The sequence below is a fragment of the Sturnus vulgaris genome, chromosome 4 (assembly GCF_052056855.1).
Source record: "Sturnus vulgaris isolate bStuVul1 chromosome 4, bStuVul1.hap1, whole genome shotgun sequence".
In the NCBI taxonomy this organism is placed as follows: domain Eukaryota; kingdom Metazoa; phylum Chordata; class Aves; order Passeriformes; family Sturnidae; genus Sturnus; species Sturnus vulgaris.
The window spans coordinates 32,481,482-32,502,652 of NC_142246.1; the positions used below are offsets into that span (position 1 = coordinate 32,481,482).

The 21,171-nt window shown below is 37.9% G+C and overlaps 1 protein-coding gene across 26 annotated transcripts in view; it reads right to left on the reverse strand.

The window, feature by feature from the left end:
* TENM3 (teneurin transmembrane protein 3) overlaps window positions 1-21,171 on the reverse strand; it is a 1,293,899-nt gene that overhangs the window by 34,654 nt on the left and 1,238,074 nt on the right. For 22 of the 26 annotated variants that reach the window (XM_088163549.1, XM_088163548.1, XM_088163550.1 and 19 more), the window contains 9 exons: window positions 20,496-20,615; window positions 19,836-20,097; window positions 13,003-13,270; window positions 12,292-12,435; window positions 8,664-8,913; window positions 8,237-8,257; window positions 2,774-3,006; window positions 2,032-2,186; window positions 325-1,199 (listed from right to left, as the gene is read on the reverse strand). In XM_088163549.1, the coding sequence (XP_088019675.1) occupies window positions 325-1,199; window positions 2,032-2,186; window positions 2,774-3,006; window positions 8,237-8,257; window positions 8,664-8,913; window positions 12,292-12,435; window positions 13,003-13,270; window positions 19,836-20,097; window positions 20,496-20,615 (2,328 nt within the window). The remainder of the gene's footprint in view (window positions 1-324; window positions 1,200-2,031; window positions 2,187-2,773; window positions 3,007-8,236; window positions 8,258-8,663; window positions 8,914-12,291; window positions 12,436-13,002; window positions 13,271-19,835; window positions 20,098-20,495; window positions 20,616-21,171) is intronic. The other 4 variants (XM_088163567.1, XM_088163563.1, XM_088163555.1 and 1 more) reach the window with 1 other exon arrangement.

The window sequence follows — 21,171 nt, forward strand, 5'->3', positions numbered from 1 at the left end:
GAAAATGTAGTTTTTGATGCAAATCTACAAACCCATGGTTGTCTGAGTTAAAAATTTCTTGACAAGAGTGAAATGTTGTCTCACTATTATTTCAATATATAAAACTGAAGTTCAAAATAATGAATTCAAAATTATTCAGACCCAATGTTCAGAAGAAGTCAGACAAGTAAGACAGAGGAAGACAGAATAGGAAATTAAAAGTATCTTTCTGTGCTTTTTGTTATCAAGGGTCAACTTTACAGTTATTTCACCCAGAAATACTTCAAATGATTCTGTACAACTCAATAAAACTATAAGGCATCTGACTTTATTTTATGTACTTACTCAAAAAAAGTGGTCCATCCAGTCTCGTCACTTTTAGTTGCCAGAAGTCCACTGTTGCCATGGTAGGTAAATAAGACCAGCTCCTGCCCTTGTGCAGTCATGCTTTTCAAACATCCATTGGTGCCTATGGTCAGCCAGATGACTTGGTTATCAGGAGAGACCACTCTTACTGGCATCCGGTTGGGATCCCGCCTGATCCGAAGAGTATTCCCATTGCTGTCGGTTACCGCAGTAATGTCATTGTCATTACTGTAGCTAAAATTGTACAGGTAGTCTCCGGTGACTAAACTCACAGTGTACTGGTGAGTACCATTGACATCAAAGATATACAGCTCTTGGTCAGCTGGAGAAGCAACTTCATAGAAGTTCATTGAATTCATTAAGGGTTTGTTCTTTGACACAGCCCGGATCCTAATGTTTCCCAGATCAGCAATATACAGGGTACCATCTGGAGACACAGCTAAGGAGGAAGGGGCATTCAGTTTGGCATCTTTAGCGTAGCCATCTCCATTTTGGTAGCAGTCACAGTTAACATCATTTTTGCAATCACACTCTGAAGGTATTCCAGCAACTAAAGAGATCTCTCCATCAGTTGTGACCTGTCTTATCCTATTTATCTTTTTTTCATCGGTTTCTGTGATGTACAGCACCCCGCTGTAGGACACGGCAATGGCAGTGGCTGACTCCAGCGTGGTCTGGACCGCGTGCTTGCCCACCGTGTACTCCACCCCGGGAACCTGGCAGTGCATCGGCCTCCCCGCAGCAATGCGAACCTGGCGGTTTTCAGTGATCTGCAGAACCACGTTGTTATCCAGAACATAAATGGAGTTATCCATTGGGTTGATAGCTAAATCTGTAGGCCATTCCAGACGAACCTAAGCAAACAGAAATGTTTGGTTAAACAGCTAATCAGTGCAGATGAAATTAATTAATTAACCTTCAGTTTTAGACACTGCTATAAGCAATCACGACTGAAGAACTTGCATGAATACATGCAGCAAACTAAAGCTTTTCAGGGGTGCAAGGGGAACAATATTCAGGCATCCATTTTATTGAAAATAAAGCCACTTCCATTGAAACTATAATACAGGCTGAGTTTCACCTCCAATAAATGCAATACTTTTCTGTATCACAAATGCATAAATAACTACAGATACAGATATCAATGTCTAAATACTTGCCAACAGTATTCATTTTTTATTCTTGTAGCAGCAAAAATAACGTACTGCTACCTTCCAGATTATGAAACACTGTATTCCATTTTTTGAACATAGCACTACTGACATGCCCCTTCTTACCTACACAGATTTTTAAGAGAAATAGAAAAATACAGGGGTTTTGTGTAAATCCTTTCATTCACTCTAGTAGGCTAAGGATGTCAGCAATTCAGAAAACATCAACATGCCAAGATAGTTCTAACAGATATGCCATTCTCCCAGTATTTACTACCAGGCTTAATGTTTCCTGCTGATAGTTTTGCTCTTCTAAACCAAACTGAACTTTATGGGCAGAAAAATTGAATACAGCAGCATTTATAGCTAAGAGAATACAGTGCAATTTACACCCGTGGAACAGGTTGCTTTCTCCCCCAAACCTGCTGTTAAATATCCATCACACTCCACCCAGTTTTATTTTAAGGGGGCGAAAGCTGCATGTCAATTTCTATTCCTAGCTCAGCTTTCCAAAATAGCAGCAACTGAAAAGTACCTGGCTGATGTGCATGCTGGTATCACAGGTTAGAGGTCGTGCTGAGGTGAGGTCATTGGAGCCAAGCAATGTTGATATTATTCCATTCTGATCCACTTTTCTGATCATGGTCCCATCAACAAAGTAGATTAACCCATTCTTGTCTATTGCTATTCCTTCAGTGAAGCAAATAAAAAGTAAGGTTGGTTTTTTTTTTTCCACTAGGAGTGAATATATTATCCATAACTAAGAGTATAGGTAGCATGTATCTAGTAGAAATTGTAGGCAGAAAATCTGGTCTCAGGCAGTAGGTAGCAATACGGCTTATTAATGTATTTTGTGTGAAAAACCAATATTCAGGATGAAATCTACTGCTGTTGATTGCATTTGCTGTTCATTTGTGTATTGGAAAGGGACTAGTTTTTAAGTTAACTTTAAACAAGGGATAAATGGAACCAAAAGCAATGCTCATTTTAGATATTCACTGCTGCCTGCCAAACACAAAATCTAAATGCTATTATTGAGCATTTAAAATGCTGAATAACCACTCAAACCACATACTTCCTAAAAAATCAACCCTAATTGATTTCAAAAAAATAAGTCCCCTGTAGCTCTCTTTCTTGATAGACTTTCTACTTGGAAAAAAATCACTCAAATCCCCAATTTTTGGAGGCAGCTATTGAATTCAGTAATTAAATATGATCATGCCCCCAACTCTTAATTTCTGTATTATTTTATGTTACAGAAGGAGAACTCTTTTTACCTTTAGGGCTCATGAGAGTTGCCTCCACCGCCTTGCCTCCATCACCACACCTTGCCTCATCAAACGGCAGGCACTGCTCCCCTGTTCCTCCAATTACCTCAACATTTTTGGTGAGGTCTTTTGCACCAGTGAGGGACTTGGGCCGATAAATCCTGCGTGTGTTTGTGTCAGAAACGTACAGATCTCCTGTCACAGGGTCAGTAGCGAGGTAGTATCTGTGAGCTGGGTTGTTGCTGTAAAATGGAATTACACATTGCATATGCTCTAGTTAATTGCACCTGATGTTGGATCAAGGAGAAAACAGTTTAGTTCCTATGCAGTGTGCAGTAATGCAGACAGAGTTAAAGTCTATGGTGATGCTCCATGAATAGGTAGCACAGGTCATGGCCCCAAAATGGTTTTGGTCCACATTGCTCATCTGTGTCACAGGCAGCCCAATCTAGATTAATTCTCTGGGGAATTAAGGTCCATTTTGTCTTTGATGCTCTCAGGTCAGTTCAGGCTCCCTCATTAGAGACTTGAGATGACTCTCTAATAAGCCAAATCAAAATACTGGAGTTTAAAGCCTTCTGTAACTTCTGGGAATCTTGATCTAGTCCCAAATTTTACAGCAGGAGGCCAGCCCTCACTAACACTTTGTTGGTATTATCCTATCTGTTCTATTATAATTTATATAAAGCTGCTGGGGTTCATGGTTAATGTAATTCATAAACAGATAAGACAGAGTTTGAATGATGAGTTCACAGGCAAGAGATAAGACATCATTCATAAGTATTTGTTCAATCCACTGCTTTCAAATGCGTGATATGCATGATTTAACACATTAGGAAATGTCATCTCTTCCACCAGAGACCAAGCAGAGCTTTTCCATTCTTAAGTCAGAGTTATATTTCAAATAACTGTACACATTGGCACAAAACCGCTAACTATGCCAGCACAGTCTTTATTACAGTGAGAATATATATTGCTAACCATTTTCCCAGAAACGTACATTTTGCCTCTCCACTGGTGCCACATAATTGAGAATTACTTCCCTGCTGGTTAAAAAAACAGCCCTGGAGATTGCCTTTTGTGTTGATATATTATGATGTAGAAACTTAACCCACTGCAGTTGGGATTCCTGACCTAATTCATGGCATGAAGAGCTGAAATAAGGTCATGTAAATACATGAGGTAATTTCAGATGCTCCCCTCATGGATTGAAGCAGAGTGTCAGAACAGTCACTTCTGATGTTTGCAAAAGCGCTGCTTAAACAGATCTACCAGTCTGGTGGTAGCCAAACATCTGTTCACAGAATGCTGTACTTCACGTTTTGTAAATACATAACTGTGCTATTGCAACACATTTTTATGTACTGCCACTTGGAAAACGCAACAACAAGAGACCAACAGGAACAACTTGTGAACAAATTATGTCTTTTAGCAGGGACAGATTTTTATAGCTATCCAATTACAAAAACACAGAAAAAAATGTGTTGCATAAATAGGATTTTATTTGGTTTTAAGACTTTTAACATGTTGGTTCAGAACGAATGAAACCAAGTGAAACAGACTAATGAAATCAAATACACAGTGATTAGCACCTCTTAAAAAGCTCTGCTATTGCACGGAGTGTTGTACAGCATATCTGAAAACAATCAAATGAAGGCTTACTTTAAATTTCTGTCTCTTACAAATCTATTATTGCCAATGTGCTAAATAGTTGGAAGGTATTTTCAAAACCTTAATTTATGCAGTGATCATTTAATATGATCACTATGTAGTGTTTGAATTATTTATACCTCCATAGACTGCAAATTAAATTATACCCATTTACATGATTACTTTGGTCTTTAAGAAACTTTGCAAACACTTCAAATATAAACACATTGCAAGATATGAAATGTACAATTAAATTTTATTTCATTGTAATTTAAAATAAAGATCTTTCTTATTCTACTGAAATTTAAATTAAAGTACCTCTCTTCAACCCATCTAACACTGCCTCAATCATATTTTTCAGCCATTGGAATAAGAAGTCATCAAATCAAAAAGTAAGTAATTTATGCCTTACACAATTATTTACTTCCAAAAAGAAGTTTTAAAGCTCTTTTCTTCATAAATATGAAGATGTACATTCTAATTAATTCCAACGAAAAAGAAATCGGGGATAAGTTTTCATGGTAAGTAGTGTATCCTCATTAAACCAAAAAAATACAACTGATAATTTAAATGCATTTTCTAATTTTATTAAAAAATCTCTCCAAGTTTGGAAGTCCATAAGATATTACTACTGAATCAACAGAAACTCTCCAACTTGCCATACGTAGATGTCTAATGGCTCTTTTCTGAGCTGATACAACAAGCTTAACCTCAGCATTTCTTTTCAGGTGAAAGTTGAACAGCTGAGGAGGTTTTAGCCTCCAACAATTTATGGGAGAAAGACACAATTTGAGGAACTGAATAATTGTCAAGTGAAAACTACATTTGTTTTCTAGCCAGAAGACATCCATGAGCACTATGCAGATCTCAAAAATAGTACAGGGATAAGCAGCCAGCAGCTGGAAAGCTGCAGAGTTTATGCAATTTCATTGTACCCTGAAATGAAATTAAGCTTCTGCCTTCTACCAATAACAACAAATGCAAAGAAATTAAATCCCCAGCCCGTGACTTATTGACTCATTCAGTATTGCCTAATCATTTTCAGTAGCCTGCAAAACATGGAGTTACATACCCACACTGGCCCCTGTAAAGACAAATGTCTAAAAATTAACTTGTTCTGTCTATGCCAAATAATAGTAAGTGCTTTGAGTTGAAAATGGACACAGAGCTGTAACTCACAGCTTGCACAGAGCTGTAATGATCCATTTCCCTTTGCTTTTATCTTGCTTAGGCTGATCTTTTAACTCTTCAGCTGTCAGATCACCTGGACTATTTTCCATGTACAGTTTTTTTCCAAAATACTCCTGCTTCAGTTCCTGTCGGTCTTGCCTTCACTATGTGCCCTCTAAACTATATATCCCCTCAAAGCTGTTTTTATGTTTTGTTAAACTTTTTTTTCTGACTCTCTACAGACTTGGCATAGTGCCATAGCCTACAAAAGACCTCCCTGTCTTCAAAGTCCTTCTAAAAATGACTTCTTCCATGAATGTCTATCAGCATTAATCACCCAAAGGCAGCAGTGTGTATAAAGACATCATTTCAGCTTTGAGATTGAAAAAATGTGAGGTCACTGGTATATGAGAGGAGAAATTTGATCTGCATTCTCTCTCTAAAGGAGAGTACAGGCTTCTTGAGATAGGAGACACATCACACTGTGCTGTAGTACTGTGTTTATAGGCCAGGAAAGGTGACTGCTTGAATAGACAATAGATCTGAACTAGTATTTAGCCTCATTCAATAGTTTTACTTGGGGAATGTATTTTTTAGTGCATTTTCTTCTAATACCCAACAATTATCCTTTGCAAAGTGGTCCATTGAGGGCTGTTTTCCGAGCTGCAGTTTAAGCAGAAATCTCCTCAGTAGTCTGAAAGGCTTGCCAGTGAAACTGGACATTTGCTCCCTTCTCCTCTTACAGGCCAGACAGATGTGCTTCCCTCTACAGCTTTTCACAGGACTCTGCACAGATTCATGCAGCCAAAAGAGAGTATTTGATCTCACAGTGTGTCCTTAGCTGGAGAGTCAAGAGGAGTTGGTGGATCCTAGTAGTTTACACATCTTAAATAAAAGGCAGCTAAATTAACAGAATAAAAAGCTGCCAGGGGATATTAGGCATAAAGATCCCACTCTTGGCTTGGGAAGTCTCTCATCAGCGAATCTTTGAGGCTGAGAGTGGACACCGGGAAAATGTTGTACGATGTGAGAGAAAACTCAGACTCGTAATAAATCTTGTTGGGCTGCACAGTGGGCTCCACACCTCCCACCTCCTGCCTACTGGCTCCACAAGTGCTCCTGCAGAGCCAGCTCTCCAGAGCCCTCAATGTCTCCTCCTGCCTCAGGAGGAACCCCCACTGCACAGCTGCTATATGGGCCCATGCTGTTACACTAATTTGTGTGGTATGATTGCAATTCTGCTACCCAGAGCTTCTGCATGTTTAGGCATGAATAAAGCCTCAGTATTCTTCCTCACCAACTTTTCTTACATGCAGAGATCCAGTTTCTGAAACACTGCAGCTGAGGCTGTGACCACAGTTCTGCCAGAGGCAGGAGAGGGTGGCGCTACTAAATCACAGAAAAACAAACCTCAATATGCATCCACTCTCTAATCCCTTTTTGTACATTCCACATCTCCATTTTAAGTATTATTACACTTCCTATGCATTTGCCAAGACAATGTCCTTCCTATCTGCAATCACAGCTTTGTGATGCCACAAGGGATATAATTATTTTAAGAATGGTGGAACACATACAAACTAATTGTAATAGTGAAACCCTAAACCCACCAAACAGAAGAGACTGCCTCTGAGTCATTTCTGGAAAAAAACCCACAGAACCAATTCTGATCATTAGCACTGATGCAGACACCTTATTTAGTCATGGAATTTTTTGCCTAACACATTTGAAACTTATCTTTGAAAACACAGAACCCTTCCTCACACAGAAGTATGCCCAAAGAAAAGTGAATTTTAAAAACAAGGACAACAGAGATATGACTCTGGGATTTGTTTAAAAACAAGGAAGGAAAATGATTGGCAGCAAAAAGGAGAGAAAGGTATCAGTGGGCCTGCTAAGCTGTATACTTAGCAGTTCTGCCACAAAGGTTTGCAGGGTTTCCTGTCTGCCACAAGATTTTAGCATGACTCTGGTTTTTTTCTCCTTATCAGCACCAGCTGCTGTGGTGGCAAAGCAGTTCTAAGCATCCACCTACTCTTCTGTTCCTGCTATTATTGTAGCAATGCCAAGATGGATGAATGCTATACTACAATCCTCTGATCACTGTTGTTTCTATGACCAATTTTGTGAGTCTTGGTGTATTTTAAAATCTTAACTCCTGGAGTTGTGTTATTGCTATTTCAACTTCCATTATTAAAAGAAGCTCAGCTTTAAAGAAACAAATCTGTTAAATGAGAGCCTGAAAAGAGTCAACATCAAAAAGCGAATGAAATGAACTCCCTTGATACTTTTATATGCCATTCTCATCATATTTGGTGCATCTGATTAATGAGTGAGTTTTGATAGGATCAGCAAAAAGCGCTGCCAGCAAGGAGTGAGCAGAGATGAGGGAACAGCAAAGGAGGGCACACACAAGCATAACAAGAAGCCTGACTGTGGACAGAGAGTGATGAGAAAAGAGGAACTCATCGGAAAGGACGATACAGCCTGACAGTTGACATAACTAAAACATATGAACTCATTATTTTTGAAAAATACTCCTCTTTTCTAGTAATATATCTCAGAAATGACTTGCCCATTATAAGCATTCATTTGTTAAAAAAGAAAGAAGAACAGTTAGAAAAATATAAATCTTCTTTAAGGAATGCTTACCTATGTCTAAAATCTTTATTTCTTGGTGGGAGCAAGTAAAAAAGAACAGAAAAACATTATTAGACAAACATTCAGAAAGGATGTTAAAAGATGAGAAGAAGGCAACATTTACATCTATCATTAGTGAAGTGGTGAATGATTGTCCCTTGTCTACTTACATTGACCACATATGTAAACTCTTAAAATCTGCAAAATTATTACTTTGGGTAGATTAAATTATCACATTTAGATAAGCATAATTAAAATATTTTATGAGGATAAAATGTTTTCATTTCAGTTTTAAACACTTTTAAAATCTTTTGACTCAACTTCTGTTTTATTCCCAAAAGCGTTTGCAAACTCAAACTTACACGATGTCAGAAATTTATTCAGTACTTTAACTTGCCACAGTAACTCACAATTCCAAAATGATGAGAAAGAAACATACCTTAGCTCCAGAACACTAGTTACATTTCCAGATGGGAATATCCGCCGAACGTAGTTGAAATCCCCCACGTACAGGCTGCCATCTATCCCACAAGCCAAGGCAACTGGAGCCAGCAATTTATTACCATCAGCTTGACCATTGCAGCTTGGACAGGAGATGCTGCGTCGTCTCCCGTTGCCCATAATGCTACTAACAACTGGGGGTTGCTGAGATATGAATTGATTTTCACCATTCCCTTTGTAGAGGATTCCTGCCAAATAATAGAGGAAAAAAAAAAACAAACCAAAACCAAATAATATTTATAAAAACTCTGAATGTATACACATAAAATGATGCAGAAGTATTCTAAATATTCTTTTAGCTAGTTAGTGTAACTTTAGTAATCTTTACGGTTTTGAAATAATCCAGAAAGGACTGAAATTCTAATGTGCTTTATAAAAAAAGAAAAAGAATATATTTGCAAATTGTATTCCTAAAATCCTAGTATAACTAATTATGAATATCATGTCAAATGTAATCTGAAGTGGATTACGGTTGCAAATTGTAAATATTAATTAAAGAGCCACTTCAAAAAGTTGTAGACTGCCTCAATTTAACATTATAAAAGATTCTTTACTCAGCTCACAATGTAAGTGTTCCTCTGGCAACAAAGTCTGCCTCAATACCATATCTGCAGTTATAGCCAGTTATTAAAAATGTCAAAGCAACAAAAAAAATGTGGTGCCAGGCCAACCTGCCTCTAAAACTTAATTCTGCTTTGAGGCATGAAAGAAACAATAATTTTGTGAAGACAAAGCAATGTGCCAGCAATATTTTTCTTCCTTATAGCCTATGTAGGAAATCTGAGAGGAAAAATGGATGCCTTATGCTAAATCTTCAGTCTTGGGGGAAAAAAAAAAAAAAGTATGTTAAAATGTTGCCAGGACCCTTATTTTTCAATCTCATGATGAATCCATTAAGGTGTCCTCCACAAATGGTCAGCTATTACAGTTCTACTCGTAAGTCACCATATGTCTTTGCATGGTATAATCCATGTAAACCACTTCATCCTATAGAAAGATCTGGGTTTTATTGATTGCATGCCAAGAGTTTCATGCAGTTTGGATCTGTGGGAAACAGTAATCTTTTGAGAAGTTTAGAAGAAATTTAAGATGCATTTCTCTTTCCCTCCTCACTCCCAAAGTGCACAATTTGTATGGAAAGGTATGAGAAAAAATAGTTTGCTTTCCTCTTTAAATGTTTTAGGTGTCTTCACTGTTTTTAATGTTATAAAATGCAAGAGATTATAAATGTAAAACCAATATACATGATAAAATCGGAAAAAATGAAAATGGTTTATGGAAACCTAATGGCAAGTAATCTAAATAAGTAATCTAAATCAAAAGAGGAAGAATGTATTTTTCATGAATAGTTAAAGCCAGAATGCATTAACAGTATACGAAATCCCCTCTCCTATGATTACATCATTTATGACAATCATGGCACTATAATTTTGCCTGAAATAGCTGAGTTCTATAATTTTCATCAGAGGAATTCTAGAAGTCAGCACAGTGCACTATTGCACCTGATTTATTCTGTCATTACCTTGAAAAATTGGTCCTTCACATTTCTCCTCTATTATCACAGACTAAAAGATGTACATTAGACTATTTACTGCAGTAGTTTGGATTTCCGTGCAAACACTGTGTGCACTCTCTTCTGAATAGATTATACATCTCATCCACCTTGTCATTACAACTCTCCACTTGGTTTATTCAATTAGACACATGACAATTTGAAAAGTCATTACTTGTCAAATGTACTCTTAAACATAATTTAAAGCCATAATCAATTTACCCAGTGAACTGAATCACTTTTACACATATATTTATAATTATAGCTCTTCACATTTTTAGATAGATTACTTTACAATAATTTGCACAGGTTTGGGATTTTTTTAACATTTTAAATTAGGTACAGTGACACCTTTTCCCTTGATTTGGTTACCTTGTTTCCCTACCAGTCAGAAGCAATGCTTTAGGTGTTGACTACTGTGTTACACATAATAAGCTTGTGTACTAGGGAGAGACCTTCACGGGACATCAAGTACTGCAGAAGCAACGATCTTCCTGATAATTACTCTGGATTCCTCTCTTGCATGGAAATCCAGTGCTACAAGCTACTACTCTAAGCTATGTGACTGTTCACTTCACCTTCCCTACATGCTTCCAGCCAAGTTTTTCCAAATTTCTTCCTGTTCAGTGTTGAGCTGAGGTTTCCTTAGCATGGCACCCTGCTAACAGTTGCTGAGCAGCATGCTTGACAAATATACTTTGATGCCAAAGTTACTGTGCAACAGCAGATTGCAGCCGAAGAGAGGAGTGAGAATATGAGCAAGCAACAGCTCTGCAGACAGCAAGGTCTGCAGAAGGAGAGGGAGGCAGTGCTGCAGGTACCAGAGCTGAGATTCCCCTGCAGCCCATGGGAGAAGACCACGGGAGGCAGCTGTGCACCTGCAAAATATGGGGGTCCATGGTGGAGCACATATCCACCTGGAGGGCCCATGTCAGAGCAAGGGGATACCCTTGGAGGCTGTAGCGCCTGTGGGAAGCTCATGCTGGAGCAGGCTCTTGGCAAGGCCTCTGGACACATGGAGAGAGGAGCCTGTGCTGGAGTAGGTTTTCTGCCAGGACTTGTGAACCCATTGGAGCCATCTGTTCCTAAAATACTGCACCCCACAGAGCAGATCCACACTGGAGCAGTTGTGAGGAAGTGCAGCCCATGGGAAGGACTCACATTGGAGAAGCTCATGGAGACTGTCTACTGTGGAAGGGAGCCCATGTTGGAGCAGGGAAGAGTGTAAGGAGTTCTTCCCCTGAGGAGGAAGGAGTGACAGAGACAGGGTGTGATGAACTGACCACAGCCCCCATTCCCTGTGTCCCTGCACCACTGGCAAGGAGAAGTTAGAGAATTCAAGAGTAAAGTTAAGCCTGCAAAGAAGGGAGGATCGGGTGAGTTGTTTTTAAAATTGGTTTTCTTTGTCACTACAGTACTGTGATTTGACTGGTAATAAATTAAAATAATTTTCCCAAGTCAATTTTGTTTTGCCCATGACAGTGACTGCTGAGAAATCTGTCCCCGTCCTTATCTCAACCCATGAGCCTTTCATTCCGTTTTCTCTCCCCTGTCCAGCTAGGGAGTAACTGGGTGGCTTTGCTGTCTAGCCAGAGTCAACCCATCACAACATATTCAACACAGACTATTTGATGAATTTATTAATGCATATGTATTTATAGGATGCAGAAGCATAACATTCAATGTAAATTACAGAAACAAAATCCTGAAGTTATTCCTGAGGGGAAGGGACTCACAGGATTAGAGTCCAGCTCCTGGCCCTGCACAGGTCAACTCCAAGAATCACACCGTGTGCCTCAGAACATTTTCCTAACACTTCCTGCCAGCTCTGACTGGCTTGGTGATGTGATAACTTCCCTGCAGAGCCAGGGAAGCTCAAAGCCTTTACCATTTGCAAAATGTTCTATAATTTCCTTTTTTAAAAATAGAGCAAATAGCAAAAAGTTTGAATGAGAGACCTGAAGTGCAGGGCAGTGGAGCAGTAAAACTAGCAATAAGAAAATGAACTCCTTACCATTCTGAACATCCAATACATGATGCTTATCCAATGTCCAACCACCCATGTTGGAGGCATCCAATTCATAACCCTGCAAAACGGCAGTCCGCTTTTCCCAGAGAGTTAGATCCAAGCAAGACTCATACTCGTAACCTACAGACACTGAAATAACAGCACATGTCCTCATTAAGTACAGGATCTCATTCTGAAGAAGAGTTTAAAGAATGTGATTTCCTTAAGCTACATACATTCTTTTGCTCTCCTAAGACACATGAAAATTCCTATGGCTTCTTATCTATGTTGAAAATACTAACCAGAATCTTAGGTTATTAAAATATTTTTAGTTATTAAGAGTAAGTGAATTAAGACAGATACAGAGGAAAGCCATTTTGTCATGTAAGTCAGACTGCTATTGTTCTTTACTAAAAGTACATAGAGTGTGCAGACTAAACACCATAATCTATTATTAGGCTGAATGCTACTTCATGGGAAGAAATAGAAGTCAAAAACATCACTTTTCATGCGAATGAAATATGGTTTCTTTTTCCTTCTGAAGGAGTTTTTTTTCTCATAATTCAAAGCTTAGATTAGTATTTTTAATATGTTTTAATATCCACTGATATAATTTTATTCTGCAAAACACTTTCTACTTAATGGATACAAGCATTAGAGGTGTGCTTCCCTATGTTCAAGAGAACTAGAAGTGCAAAAATTCTCTGTAACACATACCAACAGCTTCTGACAATCCGTAGACCCTCTGATTGTATGCATCAGTTTTATCCCATATGAAGGTGTATGCTAGATTTGGGGATGCAGGGAACCATTTTTGGAAAAGTCTTCCCACCACTGCCACCATAAGATGAACCTTCATTAAATTAAATGGTATAACAGATTGGGTCATAGTAATCTTCAGTACAGATTTATATCCTGCAGCCCTGGAGCTCAAGTATGATAACTTCAAATCAGTTCCCGGTATTGTTGTTTCTTCATGAAGCACCTACGCATTGTTAAGAGAAAAATACAGTATTTAAATTATTTAGAAATTAAACAAAACAATGCAGCTATCATCAATGGCTGCTTAACACATTACATAACAATCCATTAGGAAATATAATCTATATTTGGCCTTCATCGTTAAAAACCCATAAATAAATAGCAATATTTCTGACTTTTTCTAAAAAGTCAAGTCTAAATTCTTCATGATACTGAAGCAGCTTAGTTGGTACTTTCTGTTCAAGCATTTCAAAATTGTCTCCTTTATTTTTATGGGGGAGAAAAGGAAGCATGAGAAAACATTCCCAACTGATTTTTCCTGAGGAGGCAAAAAGGCATCTTTTAACTAAGTGAAAATTTCCCCTTATGCTGCCACCCATGTCCCAGCTAATAAAGGCACGTGTAATAAAGGCAGTAAAGCCTCTAAGGAGAGAAAAGCTTAAGATTTGGGTTGGGTTGCCTAATTTCTCCTGTAGAATCAGGAAGAACTTTCAGGTATTTTATTATTTGCATTACCAGTGGATTGTAAATACTTTAAACTAGAGCATTCTTCCATTTATTTTGAAGACAGATAAGTAGGATGCCTCAGGGAAAGTTTTTCCATATTTCCTGATCAATATTCACTACTTAGATATCAGCTTATCACTTTCACATTTCAGAGGTGGAATGAGTCAATTTTATTTTTAAAAGGTTCCTCCCCTCCTCTACCTTGTCATTTCCTCTGAGCTGAGGAGCTTTTGTGGGTGATGGATGGATGTGAGATGTTTCTGTGTAATGTGGATAAAGGCAGCCTATATTGTTCTATGCCTCAGTCAGAACATAAACACTGCAGCAAGCATTTGGACTGAACAGCTACCAGGTATCCTGGTTTATAGAAACAAACAAAAGAAGAAGAAAAATGTATCTAGACACATTTGCAAAGGTGATGTTTCTTTGGTGGAGAGTCCAAAGGTTGCAAAGGATGCTGAAGCAAAACCCAGAACCTTGGTGGTGTTACAGGAACAGTCTTGGGAAGAAAATTAAGAAAGAAAATGAAGAAATTTTCTGTCTCCTAATCCTTAAGTTGGAAGACCAAACACAATTTAGTATTAGTGGAAAGCAGACTTCAGGAAGAGCACTGTCACAAAAAGCTTTAGACTTCAGTGGGATCAAAACCTGGCTACTGTAGAAGTGCTGCTAGCTCTAAATGCCAGAGAAATCCTTGGACACTGCTTCTAAAAAATTGACCGTGTTGAATAGGGAAGTAATGTGGCTGATGCTCAAGGAGGGCAACACGTGCTACACCATCCTCTATATCAGCATTTTTGTTGGATCTACAGAAAGGTATATACAGTATTAATTATATCCACTTCCTTCTCAATAACAGTAACAAAAATTCAAAAATATTATTTTGACTAATTGTCTGGCATTATCATGATTTACATCTGATACATATAGACATAAAACTGCTGTTCTCCAGTAAGACTATAACAGAACTGCAGGAAATAAAGTAGGAATTGGAAGATACAAGACAAATGAGATTATGATTTTAAAATCCTTAATTCTTAATCTTTGAATATTTCTTTGTTCCCCACCAAGAACCTGGCTGAAAATAAATGATAAGTAGTCACCTTGAAGGAGGTGAGAGTGGCCTCATTTCTCTTTGTAAAACTAGTCTGCTTTCCCTCAGCTCAATATACAGACAGTGTCTAATCCAGAGAACAGGCAAATCTTTTCTACATGAACAAAAACACCGCTCTCTGGAGAGGTAAGTGATTGTGAACACATTCCTTTTCTGAGACTTTGAAGGAAAAGCACAAACCACCCAGGAACAAAAGACAAAATCCTCCTCAAGACAACAGCAGGACTCTCATATACCACACATTAAAACTAGTCTAACAGATGGAGGTCTCTGTAAGTAAGAGGAGAAAAAGAAATAATATGCTTGTAATAGGACACAATTTAATGGACTTCAGTGGTCTCCTGTTACGACCACTGCTTCTTTTACAACTGCAACTGTGGAAGAGCAGTGTTAAACACATAGGTGGTCTTCCAGTACTCTTGGCTGAGATAACAGGCAATAAAGAGGACACCTTGAAGTTTCAATTTTCAAGAAATTCCACTGTGTATTTGGATTACTATCAAATTAGAAACTAGGACACTCATGCAGTTCTCAGCAAGGTTTAAAACAAAACCTAAACCCCTATTATTAGTTTCTGCAGAAGCCTCAAATGCCTGCTGGAAATCTGACTTATAACTTCCTTTTTTCCATAAAATTTCCCCTGTAGTAACTTATTTTCTTGAGAACCTTAGAAATGTATAGGTAAGGTTATGCAACTCAATCTCTCTCCCAGAATCAAGCATTACAAAGAGAATTAAACAGTTTAATGTTCATCCAAAAAGGTAAATCATCAGGCACAGCAGAGAGCTCCTATGGGAGCCATGACAACACATCAATTGTAAAGCAATCGGGAAAGTCACTGGGAATAAAAGTCACACCAGGAACCACCAACACAACCAAGCTGTCTGTACTTCACCTTTTCCAGACTGAGTATCAAACTACCTTCAGAAAGGCTGATACCCTAAGGGGACTGAGTTATTGCACAACCACCAAATTCTAATGGCTGACATTTTACTTATGGATGATCAACCTTCTCCTAAGGACAGCTGTGAAATATTTAATTTAGGGGACTGAGATAAGGGTCACCTCAATTTTCATAGAGTTTGTTGTCCTGAGAGTTTGAGCTGGTGTCTGAATCACATAAATTGTGCAAGGCTCCTTGTGTCTCATGGCCAGCAGGACTAAAGCTGTCCAGGCTCTACAATGTTTTCCTGCTCCAAAATATGCTATGATTCAACTGATATGCTCTGATGGTATTCAGAACACTGAATAAGTAATTCAGTTAGGGGGAGAAATGCCTGCTGTGTTGCTGTGATTTTTCTTTTGGCAAATTGAACAAACTCAATAGAGGATTTGAGGACAAATTTCACAAACAAGTGCAAACTTTAGTCCTAGTGTCAGAAAAAGGTTGCTTGCTGAGAAGTAACAGCCAAGCTGCTGCATTAAAAAGTAACATGATCTAGGTTTGAGAGGGGAAAAGATGGCATTTTTAGATACTGGCAACTGCTGCTATTACATAAAGGCTCATATTAAGGAGTACCAAAATTATACTTTAAGTAGAAGCTGAAACTGCTCATTTCAAGACAGCAAAAATGTTTTCCTTTAAAAACAAAAGCTTTCCCCTACAACTTAGGCTCTTAAATTAGCATTTAGATCAAGGAGAAATAAAAAGGGTAAAAATACTTGTTTTTTCTAGACTTAAAACATAGTTTAGGTACCACAGAGAAGAGGGGTAGGAAAAAGCCACATACATGTAGAAAAATAAAAATGTGTCTATAACAGAATAAAGAAAAAGGTATGTATAAAGTCTCAAACAGAGAGCAAAAGAGAAGAAAACCATAAAATGTGCTGGAAAAGAAGGAGATACATAAATGGAGATATTCAGTTCACAAATAATCTCTTTTTTTTTTATATAAAGTTGAAATTCTGAAGATTTTAGATAGGTAAAACTAGGGCCCAGTATCTATAGAATACTAAGATTTTTAGTATTTTTAGATATTCTATTACATTGTTAGTTTAAATGCTAAAATAGGTTAATTTCTTTGCTGAAAATCTAGCCACCCTGAAATTACCAATAATTATTTTTTTAAGGCATACAGGCTCATATTTTATCCTGATTTCCTCTGAATTCCTAAATAAATTTTGCCAACTTCTGCCTCACTACTGCCAGTAGTGAGAGTCTGAGGAGAAGAACCTTGAACATACATAACTTGAAGGAAAATATCCAGTTTTCATTCTCTCATATACTTGAAGTGATGGAAACAAATGGCTCAGGACCTGCAGAAGGCATCTTGCAAGCACATGTAACACTGGATGACAGAAGTTTAGGAGAGGGAAACCCTCAAATAACCAGTTTCAGAAGTGCTCACTATGACTAACATGGGTTTCTGCCAGACCACATGGCAATATACGGAAAACAGACATTTTAGGAAATTATTAGGAAAAAGAGAGTAACAATATTACCTAATACATAAAAGCAGCTCCAGCTTAACCTGAACTCCCTCATCTGAATGCAGTTTATTGCCTCATTCCACACTGATTAATCTCAGCTACTTAAGTCTAGGCAAAGCATGGTAACTTGCAATTAATAGCAGATAAAATCATGCCTAAGCAGTCCAAATTTAGTTAACATGTTATTATCAACCCTCTTGAGTAATGATCTGTTGGGTCTGTGATCACCTCTTTACCCACTGTGTTTGTTCTTTCCCCTTGCTTGCCCTTTTTTTTTTTTTCAGTTTTCTTTCATGCTGCTCCTTTGGCACAGACTTTAATTCCCCCTCTGATCAATTTGGGATTCATAAGCCACTAAGTACACTCTTGGAAACATTATCTCCAAGAGATGATGAAGCACTTCAAGGGACGATGATTACAGCAGCACATCATTTTCTCCTGCAGTACGTGACAGTGAGTGCTGTCAGCACACGAACAGGGTGGTTGATACTGACTGCAAGAACACAGGGAATGACTTATTTCTCTGTGCTTTCCTCCAGTCTCACAGACTTTAGACAGGCATTGCCCCTTTTTATGTGAAAGATCAGCAGCAGTTCCTCTGGAGCTGAACATACAGTTTTGAATAGAATCTGGTTCTGCCCATCTTTTATGAGAGGAGTGATTTTTTCAGGTGACAGATTGTTGAGCATTATGCATTTCTGAGGGGAACCTGACCCGAAGGGGTACATGCCAGTCACAGATGTGCAGCTCCCACTTGCTGAAGCAGAAAATTATGTGTGGGAAATGTATGTGTGGGATAAGCAAAGAATATAGAAGAAAATACTGCTTATTTTTTTTTTAATATAGTACTGAACTGGATTTTTGCATACATAACAAGAGTTCCATTTTCTCCCATCATAAATCACCCAGCAGCACCAATTGCCTAGGATCCCTTAGAATATCTTTCCTTCCAGCTGGTAGCCTAGGCAGACAACTTGACCCAACAGTCCTGTCACCTCACAAATTTTGAACCTGATAGACAATTTCAACCACATTTTCAGCAACAGTAGAAATCTCTAAAGATAATTCAGTTTCTTTATGTTTGTTAAAAAAAGGGTCCTGGTAGGGAAGAAGTAGTCAATTTGGGACCCCCATGAGAAAGAAGAAAAGGCTGAATGCAGTCTGTGGGGAAGGACTGGATGTGACAGACAGATGGAATTACACCAGTGGGTGGGAGTTAGTAGGAATCCAGACCTCATTAGTCCCACTGCTCATGAAATAACTTGTTTACCTAGACACTACAAGTGTTTTTTAAAATTTGTATTTTCTGACATTCTTCTATCATAACTTTTTTCTTGATTTATATTTAGCTAAGCCATTTTCCATAATTTCAGGCACTGAATCTATCATCTGTTGCCAAAACAAGTAAATCAGAGCTGTTTTTCAGTGGACTTTGTTTTGCAAATACTTTCTTTTAATTGACTTGCAACTATCAAAGGCACAGAAATGATACTGAGGATAAAAGCAACAATTTCCTAGCACAGTCTTGATTTGTATGAGTGTTTAGTTGTAATTTTCTTACATCTTTCCTTTAAAACTGCTCCTACCTTGAATTGCTTAATGATTTAGCTCTTTTCTTAAGAGCTCTGCATGAAAACATTTGGATATATTTTCTGTGTTTCTCTTGAAGAGGCAAGGACGTTTCTCAGTGAGTATGAAAAAGAGTGCTCTATGTAATTATGACATTGTGGGAATAGGGGCAAGAAAAAGAAAGACAAAGAGGGAGGCAGAAAGAAGACTGTTTCACTAGGAAAGGTTTGAAAATCAACACTGAGACACATATTACTTCTTAAAATGCAACTGAAGTGCTATAAGAGCCAAGAGACTATTAATTGTATTAGCGATTATTATTTGAGATGGAGGAATCTAATACACCTATCTTGGAAAAATTAAAAAACCAAAACATTTCATCAGTAGCTTTTTCCATTTAAATCAAGGTTAGGATGTTAAGTCTTACTTTTGGTATTCCAAGTTCTGAAGAAGTTGATTAGACCACAAGCTCACTGGCTTGTCCTCAGTGTTGTAGACAGTTGTTTTACTTTATAAAAATCTGTGTGTCATGCTATTTATTAGGACTAAACACAGAATTCAAACTGTGTGTATCTTCAGGACACAGTGGAAAAACACCTTTCATTTTCAGTCTCTGAGGTGACTTCTAACAAGAGGGCAATCCTAAAAGGCCAATTTACTATAGCGTGTCTTTTTTATGGGCCAGTGCTTGAATGCTAAACACATTCTAACTAAGTGATGCAAACAAATGTAAAACTGATGTATGCGCAGCTTCCTTACTTTTCTTTTTCAGATGAAGTTTTGAAAGTCATCCCATACAATAGATACATTGGTCTGAAAATAATCACATGTTGCAAATTCCTAGCACTTACTCAGCATTACTTATTTTTGAACAGCAGTGCACTGTTTTCCTTCTGGTTGCTGAACACTAGCCTGGGATAAAATTGTGTTTATTTGAAGTACACCTTACCTGTGTCTCTGGGATGATAGGACTATCTTCAGGAGAAATTCTAAAGAAAGTGGATAAAGGTGATGACACGATAACAGGGTTTGGCCTTACAAATCCACTTAGATCACAACTGGGAATGTCATTCTCTTCCTTCTTCATGACAAGGGTATCCATGACATAAAAGACATTCCAGGGAATCCATACTGTGTGATACTGTGTCAGGAACGGTGATCGCTCAAACACCAGTGTCAGAGAGGCACCACCATTCGCTACCAGGTCAAACCTAGGAAAAAACCCCAAGAGGGCCGGATAGTCAGCAAATTCCCAAAGCCATCCACAGCCTCTATTTTACTGATTGATTCCTCATTCCATTGTTCTGCTCTGAATGCAGAATGGCTCTACTGGGAACAACAGAGAAATCAATTAAATTGCATTACATTATACTGCACAGAGAGAACAGAGAGTTTGGGATGCTACGTTTAAATTAAGCAAGTCCTTCTACTTCTAAAGTATATAATAATCAGTACGTTTTACATGTTAAGAATGTACAAAGTACAGCTTTATTCAATCACTTTGCTAATGTCTTTTTTCCCGTTATTTTATTATCTCAGTTTTACAAGCAGATCTTCAGTAACACCTTTGCTGTGTTTATGACTTATAAGTGCTTCAAAAGGAACTTACATTCCGTCCTGGCGAGTGATTGTATATCCATAGTCTGGGTAGTGTAGGAAGGAAACGTTGACTCCAATGAGTGGTGTTCCATCAGCAGTTAATACTTGGCCTCTTATGACAGATGCAAGACTATGAAAAAGATGCAGGGTCAAATTACAGGTTTGGGCGTTTTTGTTCTTTTTGAACAAAAGCTAGTGAGTGAACACACACACATCCACCCTCACCCACCCACTCCTCTCCACATGCTATCAGCTATCATTTAAAAAACATTCCTCAGACTCTAACCCTTTCACAAGTTCACATAATTTACACTGTATAAACAAATGCCTTAGAATCTGCAGATAATAATTTTGTTTCAGTATTGTTGATTTTACTTTGGTTTATTTTGTCTGTACTGAGTTACTAAGACCAGAAATTAACTGAAGAATTTTAAGAACTTATAAACTCTGTATGTTCTCACTATAAGTCATATTTCTGGCAGACTCGTAAAGAAAAATGTACTTTTCAATTAGTATCAAAGCAATCTGTAAAACTGCAGGGACTATGAAGTAGAAAATTTAAAAGAGCAATAAGGAACATTGGTGCAACAACTTTTAATCAACTGCTGTGCCCAAACACATTAATGCTGTTAAATTACTGCAAACGCAGTAGTTCTAGTGTAAATCATCTTCTTTCACTCAGTGAG